The following is a 27,142-nucleotide window of genomic DNA, read 5'->3' on the forward strand; positions in this document are numbered from 1 at the left end:
TGTGAGAATGTGTCAGGGCTGAGTGGCTAGACACACATGATTTCACTTTTACTGAGAGCACATTATCATAATTTTGGTGTCCCCTGCAGCCAACATAATCCTTAGTCTGCTACCCAAGCTGGGACCACCTAATCATCCCACAGAGAAGGAATGGCAGGTATTGTTTATTGCCTACTTGGCAGGTGTTACGGGCTGAATATGTGTGTCCCCCCAAAATTCACATGTCAGAGCCCTAACCCCCAAATATGATAGTATTTGGAGCTGAGAACTTTGGGAGGTAATTAGGGTTAGGTGAGGTCAGGAGGTGGGACCCTCATGACGGGATTAGTGTCCTTATAAGAAGAGATACCAGAGAGCTTGCTCTTTTTCCTCTCTCCCACTGTGTGTCTCTCTCCCAGCACACACCTCAGGAAAGCCACGTGAGCACACAGCAATATGATGGCCATGTCCAAACAGGAAGACAGTCTTCACCAGAAATGAATCCTGCTGGGCCATGATATTGGACTTTTCAGCCTCCAGTTTTCTGTTGTTTAAGCCACCCACTCTATGGAATTTTGTATTAGATGACTAATACAACAGCAATTTCCTTTCTTTCCTAACAGAACCCTTATTTTGTAATGGGTGGAAACCTCTCGTAACAGAATCCCAGGGGATGAATAATGATTTGTCTAAGGCAATCATTGTAATACCATCCCCCCTTTCCAATAATGGGCTTAAGAGTGGGTATGTCTAGCACAGTCGAGGAAAACTGACACCTGCAGTAACCCATAGGAAATAAACTGTAGAGTTCCATATTCTGGTATTGTGGTTATATTGTTTTATATTAAAAAAGAAAAGAAAAGGATTTTTTTAAATTTTGTTTTTCCCCATCTTGCAAAGTATAGTGACCCCTGTTTCCATTAAATTTGAACAACGACTATTTCTGCTTGACAAAAAAAAAAAAAAAAAAAGAATGGGCATGTCAATCAGTTATGACCAATGAGAATCAAAAGAAAGTCGGGATAGAAAGCCATAAAAAATCCTTTTTCCTCTGCCCCTTCCTTTCTCTTGTGCAGTTGGAGCAGCAGCCGCCATCTTGTAACCAAGAGGTAACATACATGAGGAAGCAAAGCTAATACCCTGATGATGGTGAGGCCAAGGATGCTTAACGATATTACTGAGCCATTTAACCAGCCCTGGGATTTCATGTTGAGTAAGCAACAAATGTCCTTATTGTTCACACTTACCAGTCAGCTTTCTGTTATTTGAAACTGAATGTAATAATCTCATTGATACGGGAGGAGGTCACTGGACTTCTCCCCAGGCAGGCTGAATTCCAAAAGGCATGTAGCCAATGGAAAGCTGTATCATTTCTAGATGTCCAGGGTACAAGTCCTTGGCAAAAGCGTATTCTCCCCCGTTGGGGGCAGAATACCATAAAAGTTAAGAGCTCCAGCTTTGGAATCAGATGCATGGGTTCAAATCCTGGCTTTTAAGCTGATTAACTCTGTGACCCTAAGAATGTTACTTAACCTCTCTGTGCCTCAGTTTCCTTCCCCATCAAAACCTAGGAATAATAGCAGTGACTACCTCATAAGGTGGTTGTAAGAATATAATGAGATGATACCTGTGAAGTGCCTAGCACAAGGTTGGTATATAGCCTGGCATATAATAATCACTCAAATATTTGCTATGCTCCATGACAGAAGATGAAATCTTCAGTAGAAGATGAAGGTCTTCAGTATTTAGTGGACAAGAATGTCCCACATGGATTCATGCCACTCTTGATTGTACAGGCTGACAAATCAGGGAGACTCTCTGCTCTGGAATGTCTAAGGAGTCATTTATAAAGGGAGTGAGGCTCTTAGGGCAGAGGGAGGGCTACAGCTTGAAATTACAGGCATAATTTTCACCTGTTTATTTAGGAACATTAGTCATCTCGTTATTGGACCTTAACCTCAGGCATCAACTACAGAACACTCAATTCTTCATTAAGCAAGTACCTTAGAGAGCCTAATTCTGGGACAGATCAGCAGTGCAATGAGCAGAGAGGATTGAAGACCTGAGAGAGTTTATTCAAATTGTTATGCCCGTCAGATTACTTTCATGCAGGTACCTCAAGGGTTTCATGAATGAAAACATTAATGGCGTGTAGCCTAGAAGTTATCCTCTACACAGATGGTTCTCCACGAAAGTGACACTGTTCCCGGGGGAACATTGGAAGTTTGTGGATGTTGCAATGACACCCCTGGCATTTAATGGTAAGGGGCCGCGGATGTTAAACATCCTGCAATACACAGGACAGTCCTGTAGGACAATGGATTATGTCAGTATCAAATTGGACATTCGTGTACATGCAAAGTGTGTTTATAAGCGTAGAATCTAAGCCTAGAATCGAAGTTGGCTTTGTTATATAAAAACAAAGTATTTTTACATTTTAACATGCTCTAGATTTGAAAGGAATGTCATTATTGTGGAAATGGAAGGATGGTGGCACTGTGTTCTGTTTAAAATGTTAGCACAGATTGTTTACCATTTCAGAAAATTCCATCACCAGTGTCTTAGTAATTAACTAGTACATTACCTGATGCCATTTGCACTTGCAAATGTTGCATTCATGGAGATTTTTTTTTTTTTTTTTTTGGCTGTGTTGGGTCTTCGTTTCTGTGCGACGGCTTTCTCTAGTTGTGGCGAGCCGGGGCCACTCTTCATCGTGGTGCGCAGGCCTCTCACTATCGCGGCCTCTCTCGTTGCGGAGCGCAGGCTCCAGACGCGCAGGCTCAGTAGTTGTGGCTCACGGGCCTAGTTGCTCCGCGGCATGTGGGATCTTCCCAGACCAGGGCTCGAACCCGTGTGCCCTGCATTGGCAGGCAGATTCTCAACCACTGCAGCACCAGGGAAGCCCCTCATGGAGATTTTCATACTAAGTGCAAGCACCTGTTGTACTCAGGGTCTTCCAGAGTAGTCCTGACCAAATATCAACACACTGAAATACACATTATTTTATTATAAAGTTTTTCCCTCTTCTTTTTTTTTTTATATTTCTACTAAGGCACTATGTTGATTTTAATTATAAAATTAAAATTTTATTTTAAAAAGAAAAAATTTTAATTATACATGTAGTATATACAATTATCTACAACTTTCATTTCAGGAGAGTACAGAGGATGTCACAAAGCATTATAAAAGGGGGGCATTTGGGTTTGATAAAGTGAAGAACCACCACTCTATGGGGACTATTTTTTTTAAGTAAACTTTACATTGAAATAAACATATATGCAGAAAAATGTAACTTAATTTATAAATTAAATTTTTATGTTACCCATCTCCTCTGATGGACCCTAATATTACCAGTTCCACAGAAGTCTGCCTCATACTCCTCCCAGTCACGTCCCACTTACTATCCTGACTTATCATACCAGAGATTAATGTTGCCCAACCAGGGACTGAACCCGGGCCATGGCAGTGAAAGCCCGGAATCCTAACCACTAGGCCACCAGGGAACTCCCAATGTTGCCTGTTTTTAATTAAAACTTCATGTTTATGTGAGTTGATGGCTGTGTTAACTAACCTTACTGTGGTAATCATTTCACAATATATACACTATTCAATAAGTGTATCCAGTCATTTCATACGCCTTAAACTTGCACAGCATAATATGTCAATTATATCTCAATAAAACTGGGGGAGGGGCTTCCCTGGTGGCGCAGTGGTTAAGAATACACCTGTCAATGCAGGGGACACGGGTTCAATCCCTGGTCCAGGAGGATCCCACATGCCGCGGAGCAGCTAAGCCGGTGCGCCACAACTACTGAGCCTGCGCTCTAGAGCCCATGAGCCACAACTACTGAGCCTGTGTGCCACAACTACTGAAGCCCACGCGCCTGGAGCCCGTGCTCCGCAACAGGAGAGGCCACCGCAATGAGAAGGTGGCACACCACAACGAAGAGTAGTAGCCCCCGCTCGCCACAACTACAGAGAGCCCGTGTGCATCAAAGAAGACCAAATGCAATCAAAAATAAATAAATAAATAAAATTGATTCTTTAAAAAAAAAAACTGGGGGGAAAAAAGAAAAAAACTTCATGTAAGTGACATCATAAAATTTATGTGTGGCTTTTTTTCCCTCAGCATTGTAATTGTGAGAACCATCTATGCTGCTACACATATCAGTCATTCATTCTCATTGCTGATACTATTCTTTTTTTTTAAAATAAATTTATTTATTTTATTTTATTTAGTTTTGGCTGCGTTGGGTCTTCGTTGCTGTGTGCAGGGTTTCTCTAGTTTTGGCGAGCGGGGGCTACTCTTCGTTGTGGTGCGCGAGCTTCTCATTGAGGTGGCCTCTCCTGTTGCGGAGCACGGGCTCCAGGCACGCGGGCTTCAGTAGTTGTGACACATGGGCTCAGTAGTTGTGGCTCGCGGGCTCTAGAGCGCAGGCTCAGTAGTTGTGGCACATGGGCTTAGTTGCTCCGCAGCATGTGGGATCTTCCCGGACCAGGGCTCGAACCCGTGTCTCCTGCATTGGCAGTCGGATTCTTAGCCACTGCGCCACCAGGGAAGCCCTGATAGTCTTCTTTTGTACAAATGTAAGAGAATTTATTTTACCCATTTGACTATTGAAGAATATTCCGGTAGTTTCCAATTTTGGACTGTATGAATAGTTGCTTCTCTGAAGATTCTTGTACGTATTTTTTATAAAACATATAAACATGTATATATATATACACATTTCTGTAAGTGTACCTAGGAGTAGTATTGCTGGATCGTAAGTGTGCATTTGTTGAGCTTTAATGGATTCTGCCAGTTTTCCAAAGTGGTTGAAATGATCTGCACTCCCTCTGAAGCTATGAGAGTTCCACTTGCTCTACATCCTCATATCTAGACATTTAAATGTATTCTTCTAACCCCACCTGACACAGAATCTTGCCCTCCAGGCTTGAGAAGCTAGCAAGGTAGGAAGGTGACCTCCTTCTCTGAATGGGCTCAAGGCTGAGTGTTGCTGAGGGGCATAGCTAGCAAGTGCTATGAGCAAGGCCTTGGCTGAGTGACAGCCAAGCCCCGCCATCTCCGGAGCTCTGGAGCTCCCACTGCATCTCAGGGGCAGGATGACTTCACACCAAGGCCCTTGAGGCAGAGAAGGAGTTTTTCAAATGCCCCTGGCCTCCAGCCTCGTTGAGCCGCACAGGTGGAGCACGGAGTAGGCAGAGGGAAGGGAACTGAGCAGGCTGCCTGTCAGCTGGAAAGCAGACTCAAGGTAGATGGGAGTGGGGGAAGTCAGGGTACAAATGGCTGCATTTCCAAGGTGTTTGCCCATCAGATATACTTAGAACGAGGTTTTTAATTGAAAAGTTAATTCACTATACAGGGAAAACTTTTTTTTCCAACCACCACAAGCGGGCATGTAAAAAAAAAAAGTCTCTTTTGCCTCTTAGATTGCCAATCCTCCAGGCCCCCTCCCCGAAGAAAGGCATGGTCCTCCAGAAGCAGCTTGTGCTTACACAAGAAGAGACACAGAGCTATCTTCAATAAGTTACTCAACTTCTCTGGGCTTCATCATCTTCATCCTTAGCATGAAGGGGCTGGGCATAGTGTTCCCCAAAGTTCCTTGTTGATAAGAATCACTTGAGGAAACTTGTTCAACCTATGGTTTCCCAGACCACAGGTCCTGGGATTCTGATTTAGTGGGTCCGCAATTGGATCCAAGAATTTAAATTATTGGAAGACTCCTTAGGTGATTCTTATTATCAGAAAGTTGAGGGGAACACTGGATTTAGAGTAATTTTATTGTAATTTTACTTGGTTTTGCCTGGGGCAAAGGGGTGGTGGGGATGAGGGGTGCCAACCCTAAAGATCTAGCCTCTATTTTTCCTGGTATCCCCGACATAAAGCAAAATAAGGGCACTTAAAACATTTCTTTTGCAAAGTTGGGGTTTTATTATTCATACTAATCATGAATAATAAATTTACATGATGAAATGAAACTGGCTTTGGGCTGAAAGTCAGGAGATATATCTGGATATGGCACTAAGGAGCTGTGTGATCTTGGAAAAGTCACTTAATTCTCTAGACCTGTTTCCTTATGTATGCAGTGGAAGGGTGGATTAATGATTCTAAGGTATACACATAGTTTGGATTTTGTTTTGTTTTGTTTTGTTTTCATGTTTTGACATCTCTGAACTTGGAATGCTTCTAATAATCAATGGTGTCTTACAAATATTATTGGCAGAATTTTTTTCTTTGCTGCTTTCACAATCTATAGCAGATTGGAATCAATTAAACACCATATCTAGAAATTTACTTCTAGCCTGGGAGCCTTCCGGGCCCTGGTAAAGATGGAACACGTGACCATGGGACACCAACTGACTATGAGAACTGTCTGTCATGAGCTGGGTATTATCTTACCTTCCAAACCATAAAACTAAACCCATACAGCAGTCTTCCAAAATAGAAGCAACATATATATATGAGACCAGGCTGGAGTAGTCCAGAAGGCACAAATAAACTCTCACAAGCTGGTGGCCCAGAATCCCATGTTACCTGCTCCTATTAGCTTACACTCTCTTCCTCCAGCCATCCTTATAGCCCATGGGAATTCCCCATGACCAGTTAAAGAAGGAAGCGAATAAGGAAGAGTCGAACACCTGAATCATTGATTGATCTGCATGGTATACTAGTTCCAGCTGAAATTGGACAACTGCTGCCCTACTGTCCCACTCAGGGTGACCCTGAAATACGGTGGAAAAGAGAAGTCCTCTGAGAGGGCAGGATTTGGGTTGTACACTTTATTGTCTACTTCATATGTAAGTAAAGATAGACTGAGTACAGATCTATACTTATTAATAAGCACTCACAGCTGATCAGGGACTGGGAAAGAACAAGGCTAGAAAATGTGACATGAAGGTCTGGAGGAGAGGTACATGGATAGACCTTCCAGAATGGTCACTGAATGTGAAAATGTTCATACCTCATGTGCAGTGGGCAGGATAATGGCCCTCAAAGCTAATATATGTTCTCTTACATGGCAAAAGGAACTTTGCAGATGTGATTAAGTTAAGGATCTTGAGATGGAGAGATTATCCTGGATTATCTGGGTGGGCCTAATGTAACCACAAGGGTCCTTATAAGGGGAAGACAGCAGTGTCTGAATCAGAGGGAGATGTGAAGATGCTCTGCCTGTGGCTTTGAAGACGAAGGAAGGGGTCGTGAGCCAAGGATTGTAGGTGACCTCTAGAAGCTGGAAAAGGCAAGGAAATGGATTCTCCTCTAGAGCCTTCGGAAGGAATGTGGCCCTGTTGACAATTTGATTTCGGCCCAGTGAGATTTCTGAACTACAGCATTATAATGCATAAATGTGTTGTTTTAAGCCAGGAAGTCAGTGGTAATTTGTTATAGCAGCAATAGGAAACTAATACATCATGTAAATGCTCACCAGAGGGTGTTCCCAGAGGATGAGGCACTCTATTAATCAGGGGGACAGATGACCCATTTATAGATGTGGGTCAGCCTCTTTCCCCCAGCCACCCAAGTGCTAGCTTGATAGACCCATGTACAAAATGTATATTTAGTCATTTAATCCTCACATCAAATTTACAAGTTAGTACTACTATCATTTTTCCTATTTTATAGATAAGGAGACCAGGGCATAAGGAGTTTAAGTAAATTGGCCAAAGTCATACACTCAGTAAACAGTGGAGCCAGGATTTGAACCTAGATCATCTGACTCTAGTACTGTACTATCCAATATGGTAGTCACTAGCCGTATATGGGTATTTAGATTTAAATTAAAGAAAATTAAAATTTTAATTTCTGTCACACTAGCCACATTTCAAGTGCTCAACAGCCACATGAGGCTAGTGGCTACCCTATTGGAGAGCACAGATATAGAACATCTCTATCTTTGAAGAAATTTCTATCGGGCAGTGTTGCTCTAGAGTGTGGGCTCTAAACCAATGTGCCCTTCAGCATCTCCCATTAATGATCATATCAAGCTCTAAATCAGGTCACAGTGTGGCTTGGACTTTTCTCCAGTCCCCTAAATAGCTATTCCTTGTGGCTGCCTTGATTTCTGCAGGTTCTTCGGATTCCAAAGAATATGTTATTGACACAAAGAAACGCTTACAACACTGGCGTTGGATGTTGAGGCCTGGCAGCAGATTACATGTGCTAGAGGGTCAAGGTTGCTGGGAGGACTAAAATAGGTTGACATTTGCTTATGTGCCTGGCACCATGCTGGGTGGCAGTTGGAAGAGGGTGGAGGAAGGTACCAAAGATACATCGTAAAACCATTGTTCTCAGGAAATGAAGGACACAGGATTAAGCTCATCTATCCCACAAACAGTTATTTAGGGCCTACTATGTTACTGTCATGGTCCTAGGCATTGGGAATTTTGTGGCAGATAAAACAAAGTTCCTGACCCTATGGAACTTACATTCTTTCCTTGGGGAAAGAAAGACATTGAGTAAGAAATAGCAAGTCTGATGTGTGTTAGGAAATACAAAGTATGGCATACTTTGGGATGAAGTAATTAAAGAGCTGATAATATGTGTTCCAGTAGTTTATAAATGAGAAATAGCCATGTACACTAATAGGACATGTTCTTACTTTAGGCAGGTAGGAATCTTTGTAACATTTTCAGCAAGGTAGTGACATGTTGGTCAGAGGTGTTCTAGGGAGGTGGTATGTCATGCAGGTTAGGCATTCTGGAATCACGTTGGCCGAGATGTAAATCCTGCCTCTACCACTTACTAACTTCATGAACTCAGTTTTATCATCTCTAAATGGCATAAGCATAATAGTCCCTACCTCATAAGTTTTTTTTTTCTCATAGGTTTTTTTTTAACACCTTTATTGGAATATAATTGCTTTACAATGGTGTGTTAGTTTCTGCTTTATAACAAAGTGAATCAGCTATACATATACATATATCCCCATATCTCTTCCCTCTTGCGTCTCCCTCCCTCCCACCCTCCCTATCCCACCCATCTAGGCTGTCACAAAGCACCGAGCTGATCTCCCTGTGCTTTGCGGCTGCTTCCCACTAGCTATCGATTTCACATTTGGTAGCGTACACATGTCCATGCCACTCTCTCACTTCGTCCCAGCTTACGCTTCCAACTCCCCGCGTCCTCAAGTCCATTCTCTAGTAGGTCTGCGTCTTTATTCCCGTCTGCCCCTAGGTTCTTCTCTCATAGGTTTTTATGAAGAATAAATGATTGTAATGTACACTGATGTTCTTCTTACTATTACTACTATTTTTTTAAATTTTATATCCTTTGATAATTTTTAAGAAGATGGGTTTGAGAGAGTTAGATCCTTAGGAAGAGAGACCAATTAGTGGGCTGCTGAAGTGGACCTGGGCAAGAAGCTGTGAAAAGGAGGAGAATTTGAGACGTTTTAAAAAAGTGGTGGTGAAGGGGGGCGGTATTTACCAGCAATCCCATTCAGGAGAATTGAAAATATATGTCCACACAAAAACTTGTATTAGTCAGGGTTCTCCAGAGAAAAGAACCAATAAGATATACAGTGATATGTATAAGAGATTTATTACAGGAAGTGGCTCATGCTGTCACGGAGGCTGAGAAGTCCCTTGATATGCCATCTGCAAGTTGGAGAACCAGGAAAACTGACGATGAAATTCAGTCCGAGACCGAAGGGCTGAGAATCAGAACCAACTGTGTAAGTCCCTGTTGGAGCCAAAAGGCCTAAGAACCAGGAACTCCAAGTCCGAGGGCAGGGGAAGATGGATGTCTCAGCTCCGGCAGACAGTGAATTCGCCCAACCTCCATCTTTTTGCTGTATTCAGGGCCTCAATGGATTGGATGGTGGTCACCCACAGTGGTGAGGGCATCTACTGATTCAAATGCTAATCTTTTCCAGAGACACCCTCACAGACACGCCCAGAAAAAAACTGTTCAACCAGCTATCTGGGCATCCCTTAGCTCAGTCAGATTGACACATATGAATAAATGTTCATAGTAGCATTATTCTTTTTTTTTCTTTTTTTTTTTTTTTGATGTGGACCATTTTAAAGTCTTTACTGAATTTGTCGCAATATTGCTTCTATTTTATTTTTATTTTACTTATTTATTTATTTTTTGAATTTTTGAATTTTATTTTTTTATACAGCAGGTCCGTATTAGTTATCTATTTTATACATATTAGTGTATATATGTCAATCCCAATCTCCCAATTCATCACAGAACCACCAATGCCACCCCCGCCAATTTCCCCCCCTGGTGTCCATAAGTTTGTTCTCTACATCTGTGTCTCTATTTCTGCCCTGCAAACGAGTTCATCTGTACCATTTTTCTAGATTCCACATATATGCATTAATATATGATATTTGTTTTTCTCTTTCTGACTTACTTCACTCTGTATGACAGTCTCTAGATCCATCCACATCTCTACAAATGACCCAATTTCGTTCCTTTCTATGGCTGAGTAATATTCCATTGTATATATGTATCACAACTTCTTTATCCATTTGTCTGTCGATGGGCATTTAGGTTGCTTCCATGATCTGGCTATTGTAAATAGTGCTGCAACAAACACTGGGGTGCATGTGTCTTTTTGAATAATCGTTTTCTCTGGGTATATGTCCAGTAGTGGGATTGCTGGGTCATCTGGTAATTCTATTTTTAGTTTTTTTAAGGAACCTGCATATTGTTCTCCATAGTGGCTGTATCAATTTACATTCCCACCAACAGTGCAAGAGGGTTCCCTTTTCTCCACACCCTCTCCAGCATTTACTGTTTGTAGATTTTCTGATGATGCCCATTCTAACTGGTGTGAGGTGATACATCATTGTGGTTTTGATTTGCATTTCTCTAATAATTAGAGATGTTGAGCAGCTTTTCATGTGCTTCTTGGCCATCTGTATGTCTTCTTTGGAGAAATGTCTATTTAGGTCTTCTGCCCATTTTTGGATTGAGTTGTTTGTTTTTATAATATTGAGCTGCATGAGCTGCTTGTATATTTTGGAGATTAATCCTTTGTCAGTTGCTTCATTTGCAAATATTTTCTCCCATTCTGAGGGTTGTCTTTTCATCTTCTTTGTAGTCTCCTTTGTTTTGCAAAAGATATTAAATTTCATTAGGTCCCATTTGTTTACTTTTATTTTTATTTCCTTTACTCTAGGAGGTGGATCAAAAAAGATATTGCTGTGATTTATGTCGAAGAGTGTTCTTCCTATGTTTTCCTCTAAGAGTTTTATAGTGTCTGGTCTTACATTTAGGTCTCTAATCCATTTTGAGTTTATTTTTGTGTATGCTGTTAGGGAGTGTTCTAATTTCTTTCTTTTACATGTAGCTGTCCAGTTTTCCCAGCACCACTTATTGAAGAGACTGTCTTTTCTCCATTGTATATCCTTGCCTCCTTTGTCATGGATTGGTTGACCATAGGTGCATGGGTTTTTCTCTGGGCTTCCTATCCCGTTCCATTGATCTGTATTTCTGTTTTTATGCCAGTACGATATTGTTTTGATTACTGTAGATTTGTAGTATGGTCGGAAGTCAGGGAGTCTGATCGTTCCTGCTCCATTTTTTTCCCTCAAGACTACTTTGGCTATTCAGGGTCTTTTGTGTCTCCATACAGGTTTTAAGATTTTTTTGTTCTAGTTCTGTAAAAAATGCCACTGATAATTTGATAGGGATTGCATTGAATCTGTAGCTTGCTTTGGGTAGTATAGTCATTTTCATAATGTTGATTCTTCCAATCCAAGAACATGGTATATCTCTCCATCTGTTTGTGTCACCTTTGATTTCTTTCATCAGTGTCTTATAGTTTTCTGAGTACAGGTCTTTTACCTCCTTAGTTAGGTTTATTCCTAGGTATTTTATTCTTTTTGTTACGATGGTGAATGGGATTGTTTCCTTAATTTCTCTTTCTGATCTTTCGTTGTTAGCGTATAGGAATGCAAGAGATTTCTGTGCATTAATTTTGTATCCTGCAACTTTACCAAATTCATCGATTAGGTCTAGTAGTTTCCTGGTGGCATCTTTAGGATTCTCTATGTATAGTATCATGTCATCTGCAAACAGTGACAGTTTTACTTCTTCTTTTCCAATTTGTATTCCTTTTATTTCTTTTTCTTCTCTGATTGCCGTGACTAGGACTTCCACAACTATGTTGAATAATAGTGGCAAGAGTGGACATCCTTGTCTTGTTCCTGATCTTAGAGGAAATGCTTTCAGTTTCTTACCATTGAGAATGATGTTTGCTGTGGGTTTGTCATATATGGCCTTTATTATGTTGAGGTAGGTTCCCACTATTCCCACTTTCTGGAGAGTTATTATCATAAATGGGTGTTGAATTTCGTCAATAGCTTTTTCTGCACCTATTGAGATGATCATATGGTTTTTATTCTTCAATTTGTTAATATGGTGTATCACATTGATTGATTTGCATATACTGAAGAATCCTTGCATCCCTGGGATAAATCCCACTTGATCATGGTGTATGATCCTTTTAATGTGTTGTTGGATTCTGTTTACTAGTATTTTGTCAAGGATTTTTGCATCTATATTCATCAGTGATATTGGTCTGTAATTTTCTTTTTTTGTAATATCTTTGTCTGGTTTTGGTATCAGGGTGATGGTGGCCTCATAGAATGAGTTTGGGAGTGTTCCTTCCTCTGCAATTTTTGGAAGAGTTTGAGAAGGATGGCTGTTAGCTCTTCTCTAAATGTTTGATGGAGTTCCCCTGTGAAGCCCTCTGGTCCTGGGCTTTTGTTTCTTGGAAGATTTTTAATCACAGTTTCAATTTCATTACTTGTGATTGGTCTGTTCATATTTTCTATTTCTTCCTGGTTCAGTCTTGGAAGGTTATACCTTTCTAAAAATTTGTCCATTTCTTCCAGGTTGTCCATTTTATTGGCATAGAGTTGCTTGTAGTAGTGTATTATGTTGCTTTGTATTTCTCCTGAGTCCGTTGTAACTTTTTCATTTCTAATTTTATTGATTTGAGTCCTCTCCCTCTTTTTCTTGATGAATCTGGCTAAAGGTTTATCAATTTTGTTTATCTTCTCAAAGAACCAGCTTTTAGTTTTATTGACCTTTGCTATTGTTTTCTTTGTTTCTATTTCATTTATTTCTGCTCTGATCTTTATGATTTCTTTCCTTCTGCTAACTTTGGGTTTTGTTTGTTCTTCTTTCTCTAATTCCTTTAGGTGTAAGATTAGATTGTTTATTTGACATTTTTCTTGTTTCTTGAGGTAGGCTTGTATTGCTATAAACTTCCCTCTTAGAACTGCTTTTGCTGCATCCCATAAGTTTTGGATAGTTGTGTTTTCGTTGTCATTTGTCTCTAGGTATTTTTGGATTTCCTCTTTGATTTCTTCAGTGATCTCTTGGTTATTTAGTAACGTATTGTTTAGCCTCCATGTGTTTGTGTTTTTTACATTTTTTTCCCCTGTAATTGATTTTTAATCTCATAGCATTGTGGTCGGAAAAGATGCTTGATATGATTTCAATTTTCTTAAATTTACCGAGGCTTGATTTGTGACCCAAGATGTGATCTATCCTGGAGAATGTTCTGTGTGCACTTGAGAAGAAAGTGTAGTCTGCTGTTTTTGGATGGAATGTCCTATAAATATCAATTAAATCTATCTGGTCTATTGTGTCATTTAAAGCTTGTGTTTCCTTATTAATTTTATATCTGGATGATCTATCCATTGGTGTAAGTAAGGTGTTAAAGTCCCTCACTATTATTGTGTTACTGTCAATTTCCTCTTTTATAGCTGTTAGCAGTTGCCTTATGTATTGAGGTGCTCCTGTGTTGGGTGCATATATATTTATAATTGTTATATCTTTTTCTTGGATTGATCCCTTAATCATTATGTAGTGTTCTTCCTTGTCTCTTGTAACATTCTTTCTTTTAAAGTTTATTTTATCTGATATGAGTATTGCTACTCCAGCTTTCTTTTGATTTCCATCTGCATGGAATATCTTTTTCCATCCCCTCACTTTCAGTCTGTATGTGTCCCTAGGTCTGAAGTGGGTCTCTTGTAGATAGCATATATACGGGTCTTGTTTTTGTATCCATTCAGCAAGCCTGTGTCTTTTCGTTGGAGCATTTAATCCATTCACGTTTAAGGTAATTATCGATATGTATGTTCCTATTACCATTTTCTTAATTGTTATGGGTTTGTTTTTGTAGGTCCTTTTCTTCTCTTGTGTTTCCCACTTAGAGAAGTTCCTTTAGCATTTGTTGTAGAGCTGGTTTGGTGGTGCTGAATTCTCTTAGCTTTTGCTTGTGTGTAAAGCTTTTGATTTCTCTGTTGAATCTGAATGAGATCCTTGATGGGTAGAGTAACCTTGGTTGTAGGTTCTTCCCTTTCATCACTTTAAATATATTTTGCCATTACCTTCTGGCTTGTAGAGTTTCTGCTGAGAAATCAGCTGTTAACTTTATGGGAGTTCCCTTGTATGTTATTTGCTGTTTTTCCCTTGCTGCTTTCAATAATTTTTCTTTGCCTTTAATTTTTGTCAGTTTGATTGCTCTGTGTCTTGGCATGTTTCTCCTTGGGTTTATCCTGCCTGGGACTCTTCTGTGCTTCCTGGACTTGGGTGGCTATTTCCTATCCCATGTTAGGGAAGTTTTCGACTGTAATATCTTCAGATATTTTCTCGAGTCCTTTCTCTCTCTCTTCTCCTTCTGGGACCTCTATACTGCGAATGTTGTTGCATTTAATGTTGTCCCAGAGGTCTCTTAAGCTGTCTTCATTTCTTTTCATTCTTTTTTCTGTATTCTGTTCCGCAGCAGTGAATTCCACCATTCTGTCTTCCACGTCACTTATGCATTCTTCTGCCTCAGTTATTCTGCTATAGAGTCCTTCTAGTGTATTTTTCATTTCAGTTATTGTATTTTTCATCTCTGTTTGTTTGTTCTTCAATTCTTCTAGGTGTTTGTTCTTTAATTCTTCTAGGTCTTTGTTAAACATTTCTTGCATCTTCTCGATCTTTGCCTCCATTCTTTTCCCAAGGTCCTGGATCATCTTCACTATCATTATTCTGAATTCTTTTTCTGGAAGGTTGCCTATCTCCACATCATTTAGTTATTTTTCTGGGGTTTTATCTTGTTCCTTCATCTGGTACAAAGTCCTCTGCCTTTTCATTTTGTCTATGTTTCTGTGAATGTGGTTTTCCTTCCCCAGGCTGCAGAATTGTAGTTCTTCTTGCTTCTGCTGTCTGCCCTCTGGTGGATGAGGCTATCTAAGAGACTTGTGCAAGCTTCATGATGGGAGGGACTGGTGGTGGGTAGAGCTGGCTGTTGCTCTGGTGGGCAGAGGTCAGTAAAACTTTAATCTGCTTGTCTGCTGATGGGTGGGGCTGGGTTCCCTCCCTGTTGGTTGTTTGGTCTGAGGCGAACCAGCACTGGAGCCTACCAGGCTCTTTGGTGAGGCTAATGGCGGACTCTGGGAGGGCTCACGCCAAGGAGTACTTCCCAGAACTTCTGCTGCCAGTGTCCTTGTCCCCATGGTGAGCCACAGCCACCCCCCACCTCTACAGGAGACCCTCCAACACTAGCACGTAGGTCTGTTTCAGTCTCCTATGGGGTCACTGCTCCTTCCCCTGGGTCCTGATGTGCACACTACTTTGTGTGTGCCCTCCAAGAGTGGAGTCTCTGTTTCCCCCAGTCCTGTTGAAGTCCTGCAGTCAAATCCCGCTAGTCTTCAAAGTCTGCTTCTCTAGGAATTATTCCTCCTACTGCCAGACCCCCAGGTCGGGAAGCCTGATAAGTGTTTTCCAGTTTGTGAGTCACCCACCCAGCAGTTATAGGATTTGATTTTATTGTGATTATGCCCCTCCTACCGTCTCACTGTGGCTTCTCCTTTGTCTTTGGATGTGGGGTATCTTTTTTGGTGAGTTCCAGTGTCTTCCTGTCAGTGATTGTTCAGCAGTTAGTTGTGATTCCCATGCCCTCGCAAGAGGGAGTGAGCACACATCCCTCTACTTTGCCATCTTGAACAAATCTAGAAGCATTATTCTTAATAGCCAAATAGTGGAAACAACCAAATGTCCAGCAACTTATGAATGATAAACAAGATGTGGTATATCCAAACAATGGAATATTATTGTCATAAAAAAAGAATGAAGTACTAACGCATGCTACAACATAGATGAAACTTGAAAACATAAGACTAAATGAAAGAAGCTAGCTAAAAAAGCCACATATTGTATAAGTCCATTTATATTAAAAGTCCAGTATAGGCAGGTCCACAAAGACAGAAAGGAGATTTGTGGTTTCCAGCGACTCAGAGGAGGAGCATAGGAAGTGACTGCTAATGGGTACAGGATTTATTATCGGGGTGATGAAAATGTTCTGAAATTAGACAGTCGTGAGAGTTGCACAATTTTGTGAATCTACAAAAAGCCACTGAATTGAATATTTTAAAAGGGTGAATCTTATGGTATGTGAGTTATATCTCAAAAAATTAAATTGAAAAAAATTAGTATAATAGGGTGAGAGAAATCAGAGACTGTCTATGTCAAGAAATCCTTTAATATCTATTCTGTCTGGTATTAACCAAAAAGATTGCATTGAGCACTTGCCATGTGCCAAGTAATGCTCCCGGAACTTTACATGTATTCATTCATGTAATGCCCACAACAATCATATAAACTAGGTGGCATTAGTTCCTGAAGAAACTGAGGTCCAGAGAGGTTATATAAATTGCCCTAGATCTACACAACTAGTAAGTGGTGCAGGTAGGATTTGAACCCGTAAAACCTGGTCCTAGGGCCTTCCCTGGTGGCGCAGTGGTTAGGAATACACCTGACAATGCAGGGTACACGGGTTCAAGCCCTGGTCCAGGAAGATCCCACATGCTGCGGAGCAAGTAAGCCTGTGCGCCACAACTACTGAGCCTGTGCTCTAGAGCCCGTGAGCCACAACTACTGAAGCCCACGCGTAGAGCCCGTGCTCCACAAAAAGAGAAGCCACCGCAATGAGAAGCCCTTGCACCACAACAAAGAGTAGCCCCTGCTCACCGCAACTAGCGAAAGCCTGCGCACAGCAATGAAGACCCAACGCAGCCAAAAATAAATAAATAAATTTATTTATTAAAAAAAAATAACCTGGCCCTAGAAGAAACCACTATATCATAAACTCTCTTATTGAGACAAATACATCATCTTCTGCACTAAATTTCCCTTTCACACCAGCAGCTGTCACTGTGTTTATCAAGGATACATGTTATCTCTGTGGATTACCCTACTATCTGATCCTGGATCAAGGTTCTCAGTTTGTTCCTTAATTCTTTTAAAGGCCTTCATGTATCCATCAATCTATCCACCATCCACCATCCATTGGCCAAAACTCAAGAAAAAACTTCAACTGGATTCTAAAGAATATCTCTCAGCATATCTCCTAGACCACAGAGTTATCCCTCCAAGGGAGAGGAGGAGAGCAGAGGGGAAGGGAGGGGAGAGAAGGAGAGAAGAAGGGGTGGGGAGGGAAGAATTTAGATGGGCCTGCTTCCTGGTCTTTCACCTTCACACCCCACCAGCTGGAATGGGTCCTTCTGATAAGGATTTCCTAAACAGAATCAGAGATTTTCCTTTGAACTATGAGCACTGTCCTACCCCCATTTGGCCCTTAGGAACTAATCGGACAGCTGGGTCAGCTCCTTAGCCTGGCCCTGTTGTCCTCCACATGCTATCCCCTCCCCCCCACCACCTGCTATCCCCTCCCCCCCTACCACCTGCCTGTGCTGGTAAGGTTCCAGAATGCCTGGAGTCTGAGCCTCATTTCCCTACCTTTATTTATTAGTCCCAAGTGCAATGACTGTAATTATCTCTCCTGGGAGAGGATTACAGGTTCCACATGAGCTTCCTGGCCTCCTCACTCTGTCCCTGGGCTGCAGGACCAAGGAGGAAGCAGCAGCTGCTTGTCCCTCACCTCCCCTTTCATGCTTCCCTATCTAGCTACCTCCTATTTTATGCCCTGTGGGCTTGGTCTCTCTGTCCCCCTACAAAAAATATTCCCATCCTTTGGCTCATTTATGATTGTAATAAGAATGGGTGGTGGTTGGAATAATAGCCAACACTCACAAAGTGCTTACAGTGGGCAGGCACTAATCTAGGAGCTTCATATCTAGGACGATGTTAAGCCCTACCAACAACCCCCTGCTGTAGGTAGTACTTTCATCATCTCTATTTACAGAGGAGAAAAATGAGGCACAAAGAGGTTGTGACTGAGGTGAGTTATAGCACTGAGTGACAGAGCTGAGATCTGAAGCCAGCTGAGTCCAGCATCAGAGTCTTTTTCACTATGCCATACTCCTCGTGGTACAGAGTAGCTTCTATATTATTCTTTCTGGCTGACATGTTTGTATTGTAAGAAGGCCTTTCAGGATACCAGTTCTTGACTCAAAGGTGTGAGGAAAGGCAAACAGATATATTTCGGGTGAGTTTAGGTGCAGGCATTCTCAGGCTAGCTCCACCTATTCTGGGTCTGCCAATTGACATTTCCTCATTTGGCCTCAGATGCTAATTAAGGTTTCTCGTGATGACGCTGAGGCAGGCACTATAGGTTCCTGAACTGCCTTCCGAATCATCCAAGAAAGATTAAGCTGTGCGCAGCCTGGTTCATTCATTAAATAAGTTCTATCACCAGGCACCCAATATTAGCGCCCTGCCTTCAACAAGCTGCAGTTTGATGGGGGAAGTACATATTAATCAAATAATCATGCGATAAGTGTAAGATTGCAGCTGTGACAAAGGCACTAAGTGTGAAGCATAATAAGGGTCTGATCCATTCAGGGGGTCAGGGATATGACTGAGGCTGAGGAGTTGACTGAGTGGAGATCTTTTTTTAAAATAAATTTATTTATTTATTTATTTATTTATGGCTGTGTTGGGTCTTCGTTGCTGCTCATGGGCTTTCTCTAGTTGCGGAGAGCAGGGGCTACTCTTCATTGCAGTGCACGGGCTTCTCATTTCGGTGGCTTCTCTTGTTGCAGAGGACGGGCTCTAGGCGCGCAGCCTTCAGTAGTTGTGGTGCGCGGGCTCTAGAGCCCAGGCTCAGTATTTGTGGTGCATGGGCTTAGGTGCCCCGCGGCATGTGGGATCTTCCGGGACCAGGGCTCGAACCCGTGTCCCCTGCATTGGCAGGCGGATTCTTAACCACTGCGCCACGAGGGAAGTCCTGAGTGGAGATCTTGAAGTACAAGGGTCAACTAGGTGAAGAGAGGAGGGAAGAACATTCTAGGCAGGGAGAACATGCAAAGCCCTGGGGTGGGACAGAGCATGGTAAATAGGAGGCCAAGGAAGCTGGAATGGAGAGAATAAAGAGGAAGATGCTGAAAAGGTGGGGAGGACAAACTACACAGGGCTTGTAGACCACATGGAAGTTTTGCTTTATGCTAAGTGGGAGGCGAAGCACAGAAGCGTTTGATCAGATTTTCATTTTGAACTCATCACTCTGGCTGAATGTGAATGACTATTTTACAGAAATGCTACCTCATTTAATCCCCACCACAATCCTGTGAGCGTTATTGTTATTCCTGTCATACAGGTTCAGAAAGGTTAAATAATGTACCCAGGTCATTCCACTACTAAAAGCCCAGGAAAAGGACCCGAGTTTTCTTGATTCCAAGCCCTGTCCAAAACTCCTTCCTTAAAGAATCCCAAATCAGGGGCAGATTGAGGCCATTCCTGCTGCCACACCTACCCTGACCCCTAGGAACAGTTACCAAAGAGAAGAGGCATGCCTCCCTCTTTCTAGTTACCTGACTGCTCATTGGGGTGTGCCTGCAGCCCTCTTCCATCCTCTAAATGCCTGCCAAGCAACCAAGCACAAAATTGGCCAAAAAAGAATCTTCTTGGGCAGGTGATTAACACCTGTCTTTTCTCCTCCAGTTTTAGTCAAATAGCCTAGTAACTAATAGTGCAAATTTATCAAAGCAGTTACAGTCAGCGCCTTGAAGGCTTGATTGCTCCATGAAGCTCAAGGCAAATTACCTTTAAAACGCAGTTCTAATATCTTACGTGTAGGAGATGTTTGGGTTTTTTTTTTCCCTAGCAACACACTTGGAGCACAAATAACTTTTGCCTGGAGAAACATCAGTATTCTGAAAAACAGTGACATTGATTTTTCTCAAATATTCTACATTTTCTCTCTTTTGAAATGAATAAAAGGATAATTCAGACAGGATTTTAGAAACTGTACCTTTGTAGGAGGTATGGGGGAGCAGGGTTGGCACAAATAAGAACTGAGGTACTGTCTCTGCTCTGGCATGAGAAGGTGGGATAAGGCCCTAAACTTAGTGAGTCAGTTCTGATTCACCCTTTGTGTTTCTTTTTAATGTTCATATCCAGCTCAGATCCAATACAGAGAGGCGAGTAGCAGAGGGTCCGGGGGATGGCTGTGGACAAGGTGAGGAAGAGGTGAAATGGAGCACTTAGGCACTGATGGAAGGCAGGAAAGAAGTAAGGTGGGAGAAGTAGTCAGAAGGGCGACTGCAAGAGGAAAGAGAATGCTTGAAAATGCACAGGGAAAGTAAAGAGAAAACAGTGAGAAAGCAGAGGGAACAAAGACACGCCTGCACGGTGGGGAGAGTATCCTTCTGTCCTTACCATGAAAGATTCACCACTCTTACCAAGGACTTCTGTGATCTGGACCCCCCGTCACTCGACTCCAGCCAGCGTAACCTCCTCGCTGCTCTCGAGCACGCCTGCCTTAGGACCCTCCATTTTCTGTCTCTTCCCCCGACTGTCAGCCAGGTTTGCCCCCTCACCCCCTTCACGACTCTATCCGTTGGCTGCACTATCCACGCCCTACATAAAGGAGCACGTCCCTCGCTCTCTAACTTCTTTACCACGCTTTATTCTTCAAGCTGCAATCACCAGCCGACGTCGTATTTATTTGGCTATTGTCATAACCTCCCGCCGCCCACTCTCCCCTTTCCCAGAAAGTAAATTCCGTGTGAACAGGGACTTTGTTTTGCTCACTGCTCTATCTCCAGCACCCAGAAGAGGGCCTGGCGCTTTGTGAGGGCTCCATACACGCTGTAGGAATCAAGGGGTGGGTGCGGGTGGGAGAAGGGACCAGAAGAGAAGTGCTCGGAAGGGGTATCCAACGCAATAGCACACCTGCCGTTCTTTTTCTCTTTCTCTTCTTCCCGTCTTTCCTTCTCCACTTTAAAGGCGAAGGACAAGAAGCGGGAATGCGAGAAATAAGGAAAAATCCAAATTAGTCCAGCTCAAGTCCTGGTGAAAAGTGCACGGTGGAGAAGGGCGAACGGGAGAGAACAAATGCACACGCCAAAGTGAAAGAAGTGAAAAGTAAGAAGAAAAGGCTGGCAGACGTCACTCTCTCGGGTCACTCTCCCCGATTCCCTCTCCCGGCCGGCGCGGCTCGGCTCGCCTTCGCCACCACAGCGGAGGAGACCAAGCCCGCCCTCTCCGGAGGGCGCCCCAGGCCCGCCTCGGCCGAGGCCCGGCACGCGCCCGTCGGAGCCGCGAAGGCGGCGGGACTACAGCTCCCAGGGTGCCGAGCGCGGGAGCGCCTGCGCAGTGCGGTGGGAGGCGGCGGTCTGTTCTCCGCTGAGGAGGAGCGGGGCAGAGGAGGGAGGCAGCGGGTGAGAGTTCAGAGTTCAGCAGCAGCAGCCCGAGCCCATGATTCCCATATGCCCTGTAGTTTCTTTCACCTATGGTGAGTATAATGTGCCCCGTCGAGGTCCCCGCGTGGCCCCTTCCCCGGCCCGGGGCGGCGGGGAGGCGCGGGGGGTTGGGGCAGGCCCTGGGGAGGAGGCGGCGGCCGCCACCGGGGCGTGCGAGTGAGTGAGTGCGAGGCGGGAGGGGGAGGCGGCGCGGCCGCGGCCCGGCCCGGCGAGGGCAGCTTCTCACGGCGCCTCTCTCTCTCTCTCTCCCCTTCCCTCCCTCGGCGTCTCTGCCCCTCCGCGCCTCTCCTCCCGCCATGGGACCCGACTCTCCGTGCCCGCCGCAGTGCCCAGCCGGCTGGGGGAAGATGCCAAAATGGCGACCGGCAACTACTTTGGATTCACCCACAGCGGGGCGGCGGCGGCGGCGGCTGCGGCCCAGTATAGGTAACGGCTCCCCGCTCTCTCTCTCTCCTCTTCCCCTGCTCGCCCCTCCGCCCGGATCCCGCCGACACGACGCCCACACGCCCGCCGCCCCCTCGACCCCCCCCCGAGCGCCGGCCGGCGGCAGGCCGAGCCCCGCGGCCTCGCCCGGCCCGGGGCGGACAGCGGCCCCGGTGGGGGCAGGAGCGGGAGACGGTGAGGCGGGGGGCCGCGGAGGGCCTCCCGGGCCTTCGGCGGCCCCGCGGCTAAAATGGCCTCCCGCGGCCTCGGAGCCGAGCCGCCACCCCCGCCGGGCTGGGAGGGAGGGAGCCGAGGCCGCGGCCCCTGCGGTGCCTCCGGTCCCCGCCCCCGCCGGCCCGGTCTCCACCTCCGACCCCCCTCCCCCTTGGGGAAAGAGACGGTGGGCGAGGACACCTTTCGGGGAGTGCGGAGTCGCGCCGCCGCCCGGGCACCGGTCCTCGCCCGGTGCTCCGGCCCCCCGAGCCCAGATAACGTGTTGTTTTCTCGGGTGCCTTCTCCTGCGTCTCGTGGTCTCCCCTGGCCCTCCACCCGATCCCCACAAACAGACTGTGGGTGTCATCGCATTCGTTTGGTTTCTTTAGTTCTCCTTGCAAGGAGAGAGGTAAACACACCAACCACCTGTGAATTGTGTAGCTGGTAGACTGGAAGAGATGTGCGAAGTTTCTAGTGCTGATAAATGAGTCCACAGCTTTGTTCTAGCTGTTGCGTTTAGGCTCCAGGTGGGCCAGTAATTTCCCTTGGCGGGTCTTTCCCCTCCAGGGAAATGAAAAGTGCAAGTGAGGTACCGAGTTAGTGAAATGCACCCTATGAAATCTCTTACTTAAGGGAAGCTCTAATTTCTGAAGTTTCTGTAGTTCGTTATATATCTTATCAAAAGAAAGAAAAACATTAGATTCAGTTGTTGTTACTTTTGAGTCAGTCTGAGTCTCTTTAGACTCAGGCCATAAGCGTTCAGGGCTCCTAAGTGATCAGCTTTTTAGAGAGAGAGAGACTATATTAGATATCTGTGTACTAGGTAAATCAGCTATTGCTTAATAAACCCAGGTAGTTTTCTCACCTCATTCACTTCAGGCGGCGGGTTGTCTAATGGAAAGGACATCACTGGGAACCAGAAGACCTGGGTTCCATTCTTTTTTGCTCCGGATTTTAATGACGTTGGGGACATCTCTTATTTGGTCTTTCATTTTCCTCATCTGTAAAATTGGGCTATCATTTTCGGTTAAAACTTGTAATTCTGAGGAACAGAGTTGCCATATTTCATGGAATTATAAGATACCATTTATTGTAAAGGAAGGGTATCATTATTTTATGTATCACTAAAAAAATCACTACCAGGTAAAATATGACTCAGTGCTTAAGACCCCATTGATTTTTAAGAGATGTTAAAATGTATAAATGTGTTTTATTGATGAAATTAATATTCTACTAATTGTCAAATGCGTTGAACGCATGGGGCATTTTTTTACAAGTCTTTTACCTTGAAGCTTATTTCCAGAAAAAGAACTGAGATGACAAATTATTGGGGCACGATCTTGGGGCTTTTCAAACTTTTTAAAAATTCTTTGCTTACAAATTGTGATAAACAACTAACAAAGTCTCAGCCACTTTAATAAAGAGCAAATAATTTTCGTGGAGAGAGAGAAAAATCAAGCCATTTTCTTTTTCTGGGTAACAAGATATAGCTAATCAGCACTGTGCCATAAATCTACTGCTACCAAGTACTGTGTGTCCTACACAAGGCTGTGTTTAACCATTTAAGTTTTAATTGTTTTACACAGTATTTTTCTGTTACTGTGGACAGAGTGATAGATTTGTTGGATTATTAACTGTTTACTGAAAATGTAGTGGGTTTGTTCTTTGTGGCAGTTTTGAAATATTTTTTCTAATGCAAACCTATAGATAGAAATGAGGGGAGGAAATGCCAATTTAAAGATAATTTTTTGATCAAATATTTGCATGTTTGTATTTTATTCCAGTATAGGAAGCTATTACAGAATTTCTGTACCTAGTTTTTCTTTGGCTTTGAATCTTATAAAGTTTCAGTAAACTGTAACAGCAATCCAGAGTATTAAATTGCTTGTTATATGTGTGTCTAATGAGAAACGACTAGTCTTTTGATACTACTTTGTTAAGATGCTCTGTCCTTGTATATAACATACTATATAGAATTGTTTGTTTTTAATGGAAAGAAATCAGGTCCAGTAATGCTAATACCTTGGTTCAAGGAAGATGAACAAATAGCATTAGTAATAAAAGCATATGCAAAAGATGCAGTGATGGTGCTCCTCTTTCTTCCTGTCTAGAAATCATTAAAATGTAACTTTGAGACATGGAAGACCAAGGCTTACTTTGCAAAAAAAAATTTTTTTGAAGGATGTAAACTCAAGGAGATCTTAAACATTTACCTGTAGATTATGTGAATAGTTGCTTCACCTGTCATTGAGTACAGATAACTGAGAGTAACTATTCTAAGTCTAGATTTAATTCCAGTTCTTCGTTTTCTTGGTTACAACTATGTGAGGTATTTGATTAAATTAATTTTAAATTTAGACTTGCTTTTGCTTGTTAATATTTGAGATTTATAATGGCATACTAAGTATCAAAGTTCTTTAAGAGATGTTGTAAAGATCTCTTATAAGTTCTACTACTAATAACCTTTAGATAAACCAGGTTTTTCTTTTGTATAATACATATTAAATATTTTTGTGGTAAGCATTTATTCAGTCCTTGTGCTACACGTTCCATCAGCTACTGATTGCTTTTCTTCCTGCTTTCTGTATTTTTTTAAGGCTAGTAAATAAACCTATTGCGCCATTTGCCACTATTGCAAATGTAATCTTCATTTTCTTACCTTTCATGTGCTTTTTTCCCCTTGGCAGTGACAAAATCAGAAAGGTTTTAAGTATTAATTATTGTGTTTATAAGTATATATTTCTGGTAGAATGTTAATTTTGGGGTGTGTAGGACAAGGCAGATCTCAAGCGTGAGGAAAAAATAAGAATGGCTTCATGGCAGAAAGGGAACTTGGTTAGATAGGTACCTACTTCAGTAGAGTACCTTTTTTGTTTGAGAAGATATACTTAAAAACTTTTAGACAGACATTAATTTTATAATAAATCTTGAAAAAAATGATTTCAACAGTTGTAAGAACTTAGGGTAGCAAAGAATGTGAGAAAGGTAATTCTCAGTGGAAAAAACTTTCTAATTAATAGTATCATAGGATCAAATCAGTTTTTTTGTCTCCTTCATTGGCAGTTTTACAGAAGTTCTCATAGGAGTTCTTCAGTTTTTGAAGGGGATTTGTGGCATAAACAAATATGTATATGTAATATAAACTAAAGTAATTCCATTATATCCCACTATGAATAGGACATAACTTTTTCTTTGAGAGTTTTAAACAGCCAGTTTCTCGTATTCTTTAGAAAAGCCTTGGTCATATCGTTCTTGTCACCTCTCTATCTACTCAAGACGCTTGTCTGTTAACTAGCATAACCTAAATGTTTAGCTTGTGCTTAAACTAATTTTCTTTGTTCTATCTATAGCTCTTAGTGTATCATTGGTATCTGAATGTTATTCTACCTTCAATAAAGTTAGCTATTTAAAATAATCATTTGGCAACTTTTTTTTACCCTTTTAATATCTAGAATTAATTGAGTTCAAAAACTTCATAGAGTAATGATTGTATAAAGGTACAAAATAATTGCCCCCATATTCTTAGAATCTCAGCAAATGTTGTTAAATGATAAATGTTTAAGTGGATTTCGACTGTTGTCTGGACATTAGCTTAAATTAAGCATCTGTTAGTCAAAAGAAGGCATCTCATCTAGTGATTCTTGAGATGTCTTTAGGACATCTGTTCCTAAAGGATAAGTATCTTTTCACATCACTAAGATAACTTGGGTAGGTTGATTGGCCAGTGAATTTTCCTTTTTCTCCTTCTCTTTTTTGCTTTTTATTTGAATGTAGGGTTAAGAATATTGTATCTTGGAGGAAAGAATAAAAGTAACGCTAGTAAGGTAGAAAGAAGTAATGACTAACTGAGATGGTGAAAAAACCAGGTGAACAGGTTTTTGAAACCGATCTTAGTGATGGAAATTTACTGGCTCTACCAAAAAAAAATTTACTGCAACTGCTAATTATATCAGCTCCTCCATTGTTGAATCAGAGATCTTAGGATTCATATTGCATGAATGAATTTGAAATAATGAAAATTTTCTTTCCGAAAGGATTAGTGCTTTTACAATGATGATATATCCTGTATGTGTTATTAATAGCCTTAAGAGTAGGATGAGGCAGAATAGCCCTGTATAGAATGCTTAAGGTGTATGCTTGACTGTGTTTTTATAACCTGCCTCACAGTATACTATAATGAAAAGGGCCTGAGCTAGTCAGACTTTGGATTTGAATCTCAACTCTATCTCTTTAGACACTTGTGCAAGTCACCTAATCTTTCTACAACTCAGTTTCCTCAACTAACTTGCTTTGAGGTGAAGTTATTAAATATAAAACTTCCTAGCCTAGTGCTTGATTTTCAATAGGCATTTAACCAATGCTAGTTTTCTATAGAGATTTGTATAATAATACTAAAAGGGTTTTAAAAGCTCTCCTTAGTTGATGGCTATCGCACACTTAATATATAGAGCTTCATAATCTCAAATGTTTTAAAAGTAGGTACTTGAGTATCAATTGGAGGCCTCAGTTTCAATGTCCGTTTAATAGGGACCTCCAAGTTTTTAATTATTTGCAAGCAACATGATTATAATCAACAGACTAATATGAGAAATAATAATAAGAGTTCAAATTTTCTGGATCTAAGATCACTCCTGTTTCAGCAATGTTGAATTAGATTATCAAATTTCAAGTAAGTCCTTTTTATATAGCCACAAAATCTATTAAGTAGAAATAAAACTAATGAGATATGCAAAACACTTTAAGAAAAAAATACAATAGGCTATAAAGGACATAAAAGAAGACAAATAATTGAAGAGGGGCTGTGTTCATACAGTGAAAAAAAATCAATACTATCAAGTTATCGATGTTCTCCTAAGTAGTCTATATGTTTAATGTAATTGCAGTAAAAATCACAACAGGCTTT

At 42.1% G+C, this 27,142-nt stretch overlaps 2 protein-coding genes across 5 annotated transcripts in view; one reads left to right on the forward strand and one right to left on the reverse strand.

Annotated features, from left to right (window-relative positions):
* SUB1 (SUB1 regulator of transcription) overlaps window positions 1–27,142 on the reverse strand; it is a 354,409-nt gene that overhangs the window by 105,495 nt on the left and 221,772 nt on the right. The window lies entirely within an intron of this gene.
* ZFR (zinc finger RNA binding protein) overlaps window positions 21,473–27,142 on the forward strand; it is a 78,032-nt gene continuing 72,362 nt past the window's right edge. For 3 of the 4 annotated variants that reach the window (XM_082453699.1, XM_082453702.1, XM_082453701.1), the window contains exons 1-2: window positions 21,480–21,635; window positions 21,930–22,029. In XM_082453699.1, the coding sequence (XP_082309825.1) occupies window positions 21,599–21,635; window positions 21,930–22,029 (137 nt within the window). In that variant the 5' untranslated portion in view covers window positions 21,480–21,598. Of the gene's footprint in view, window positions 21,636–21,929; window positions 22,030–27,142 lie in introns of all 4 variants that reach the window. The other variant, XM_082453700.1, reaches the window with a different exon arrangement.

Source organism: Balaenoptera physalus, assembly GCF_965194825.1.
Source record: "Balaenoptera physalus genome assembly, chromosome: 3".
Classification (NCBI taxonomy): domain Eukaryota; kingdom Metazoa; phylum Chordata; class Mammalia; order Artiodactyla; family Balaenopteridae; genus Balaenoptera; species Balaenoptera physalus.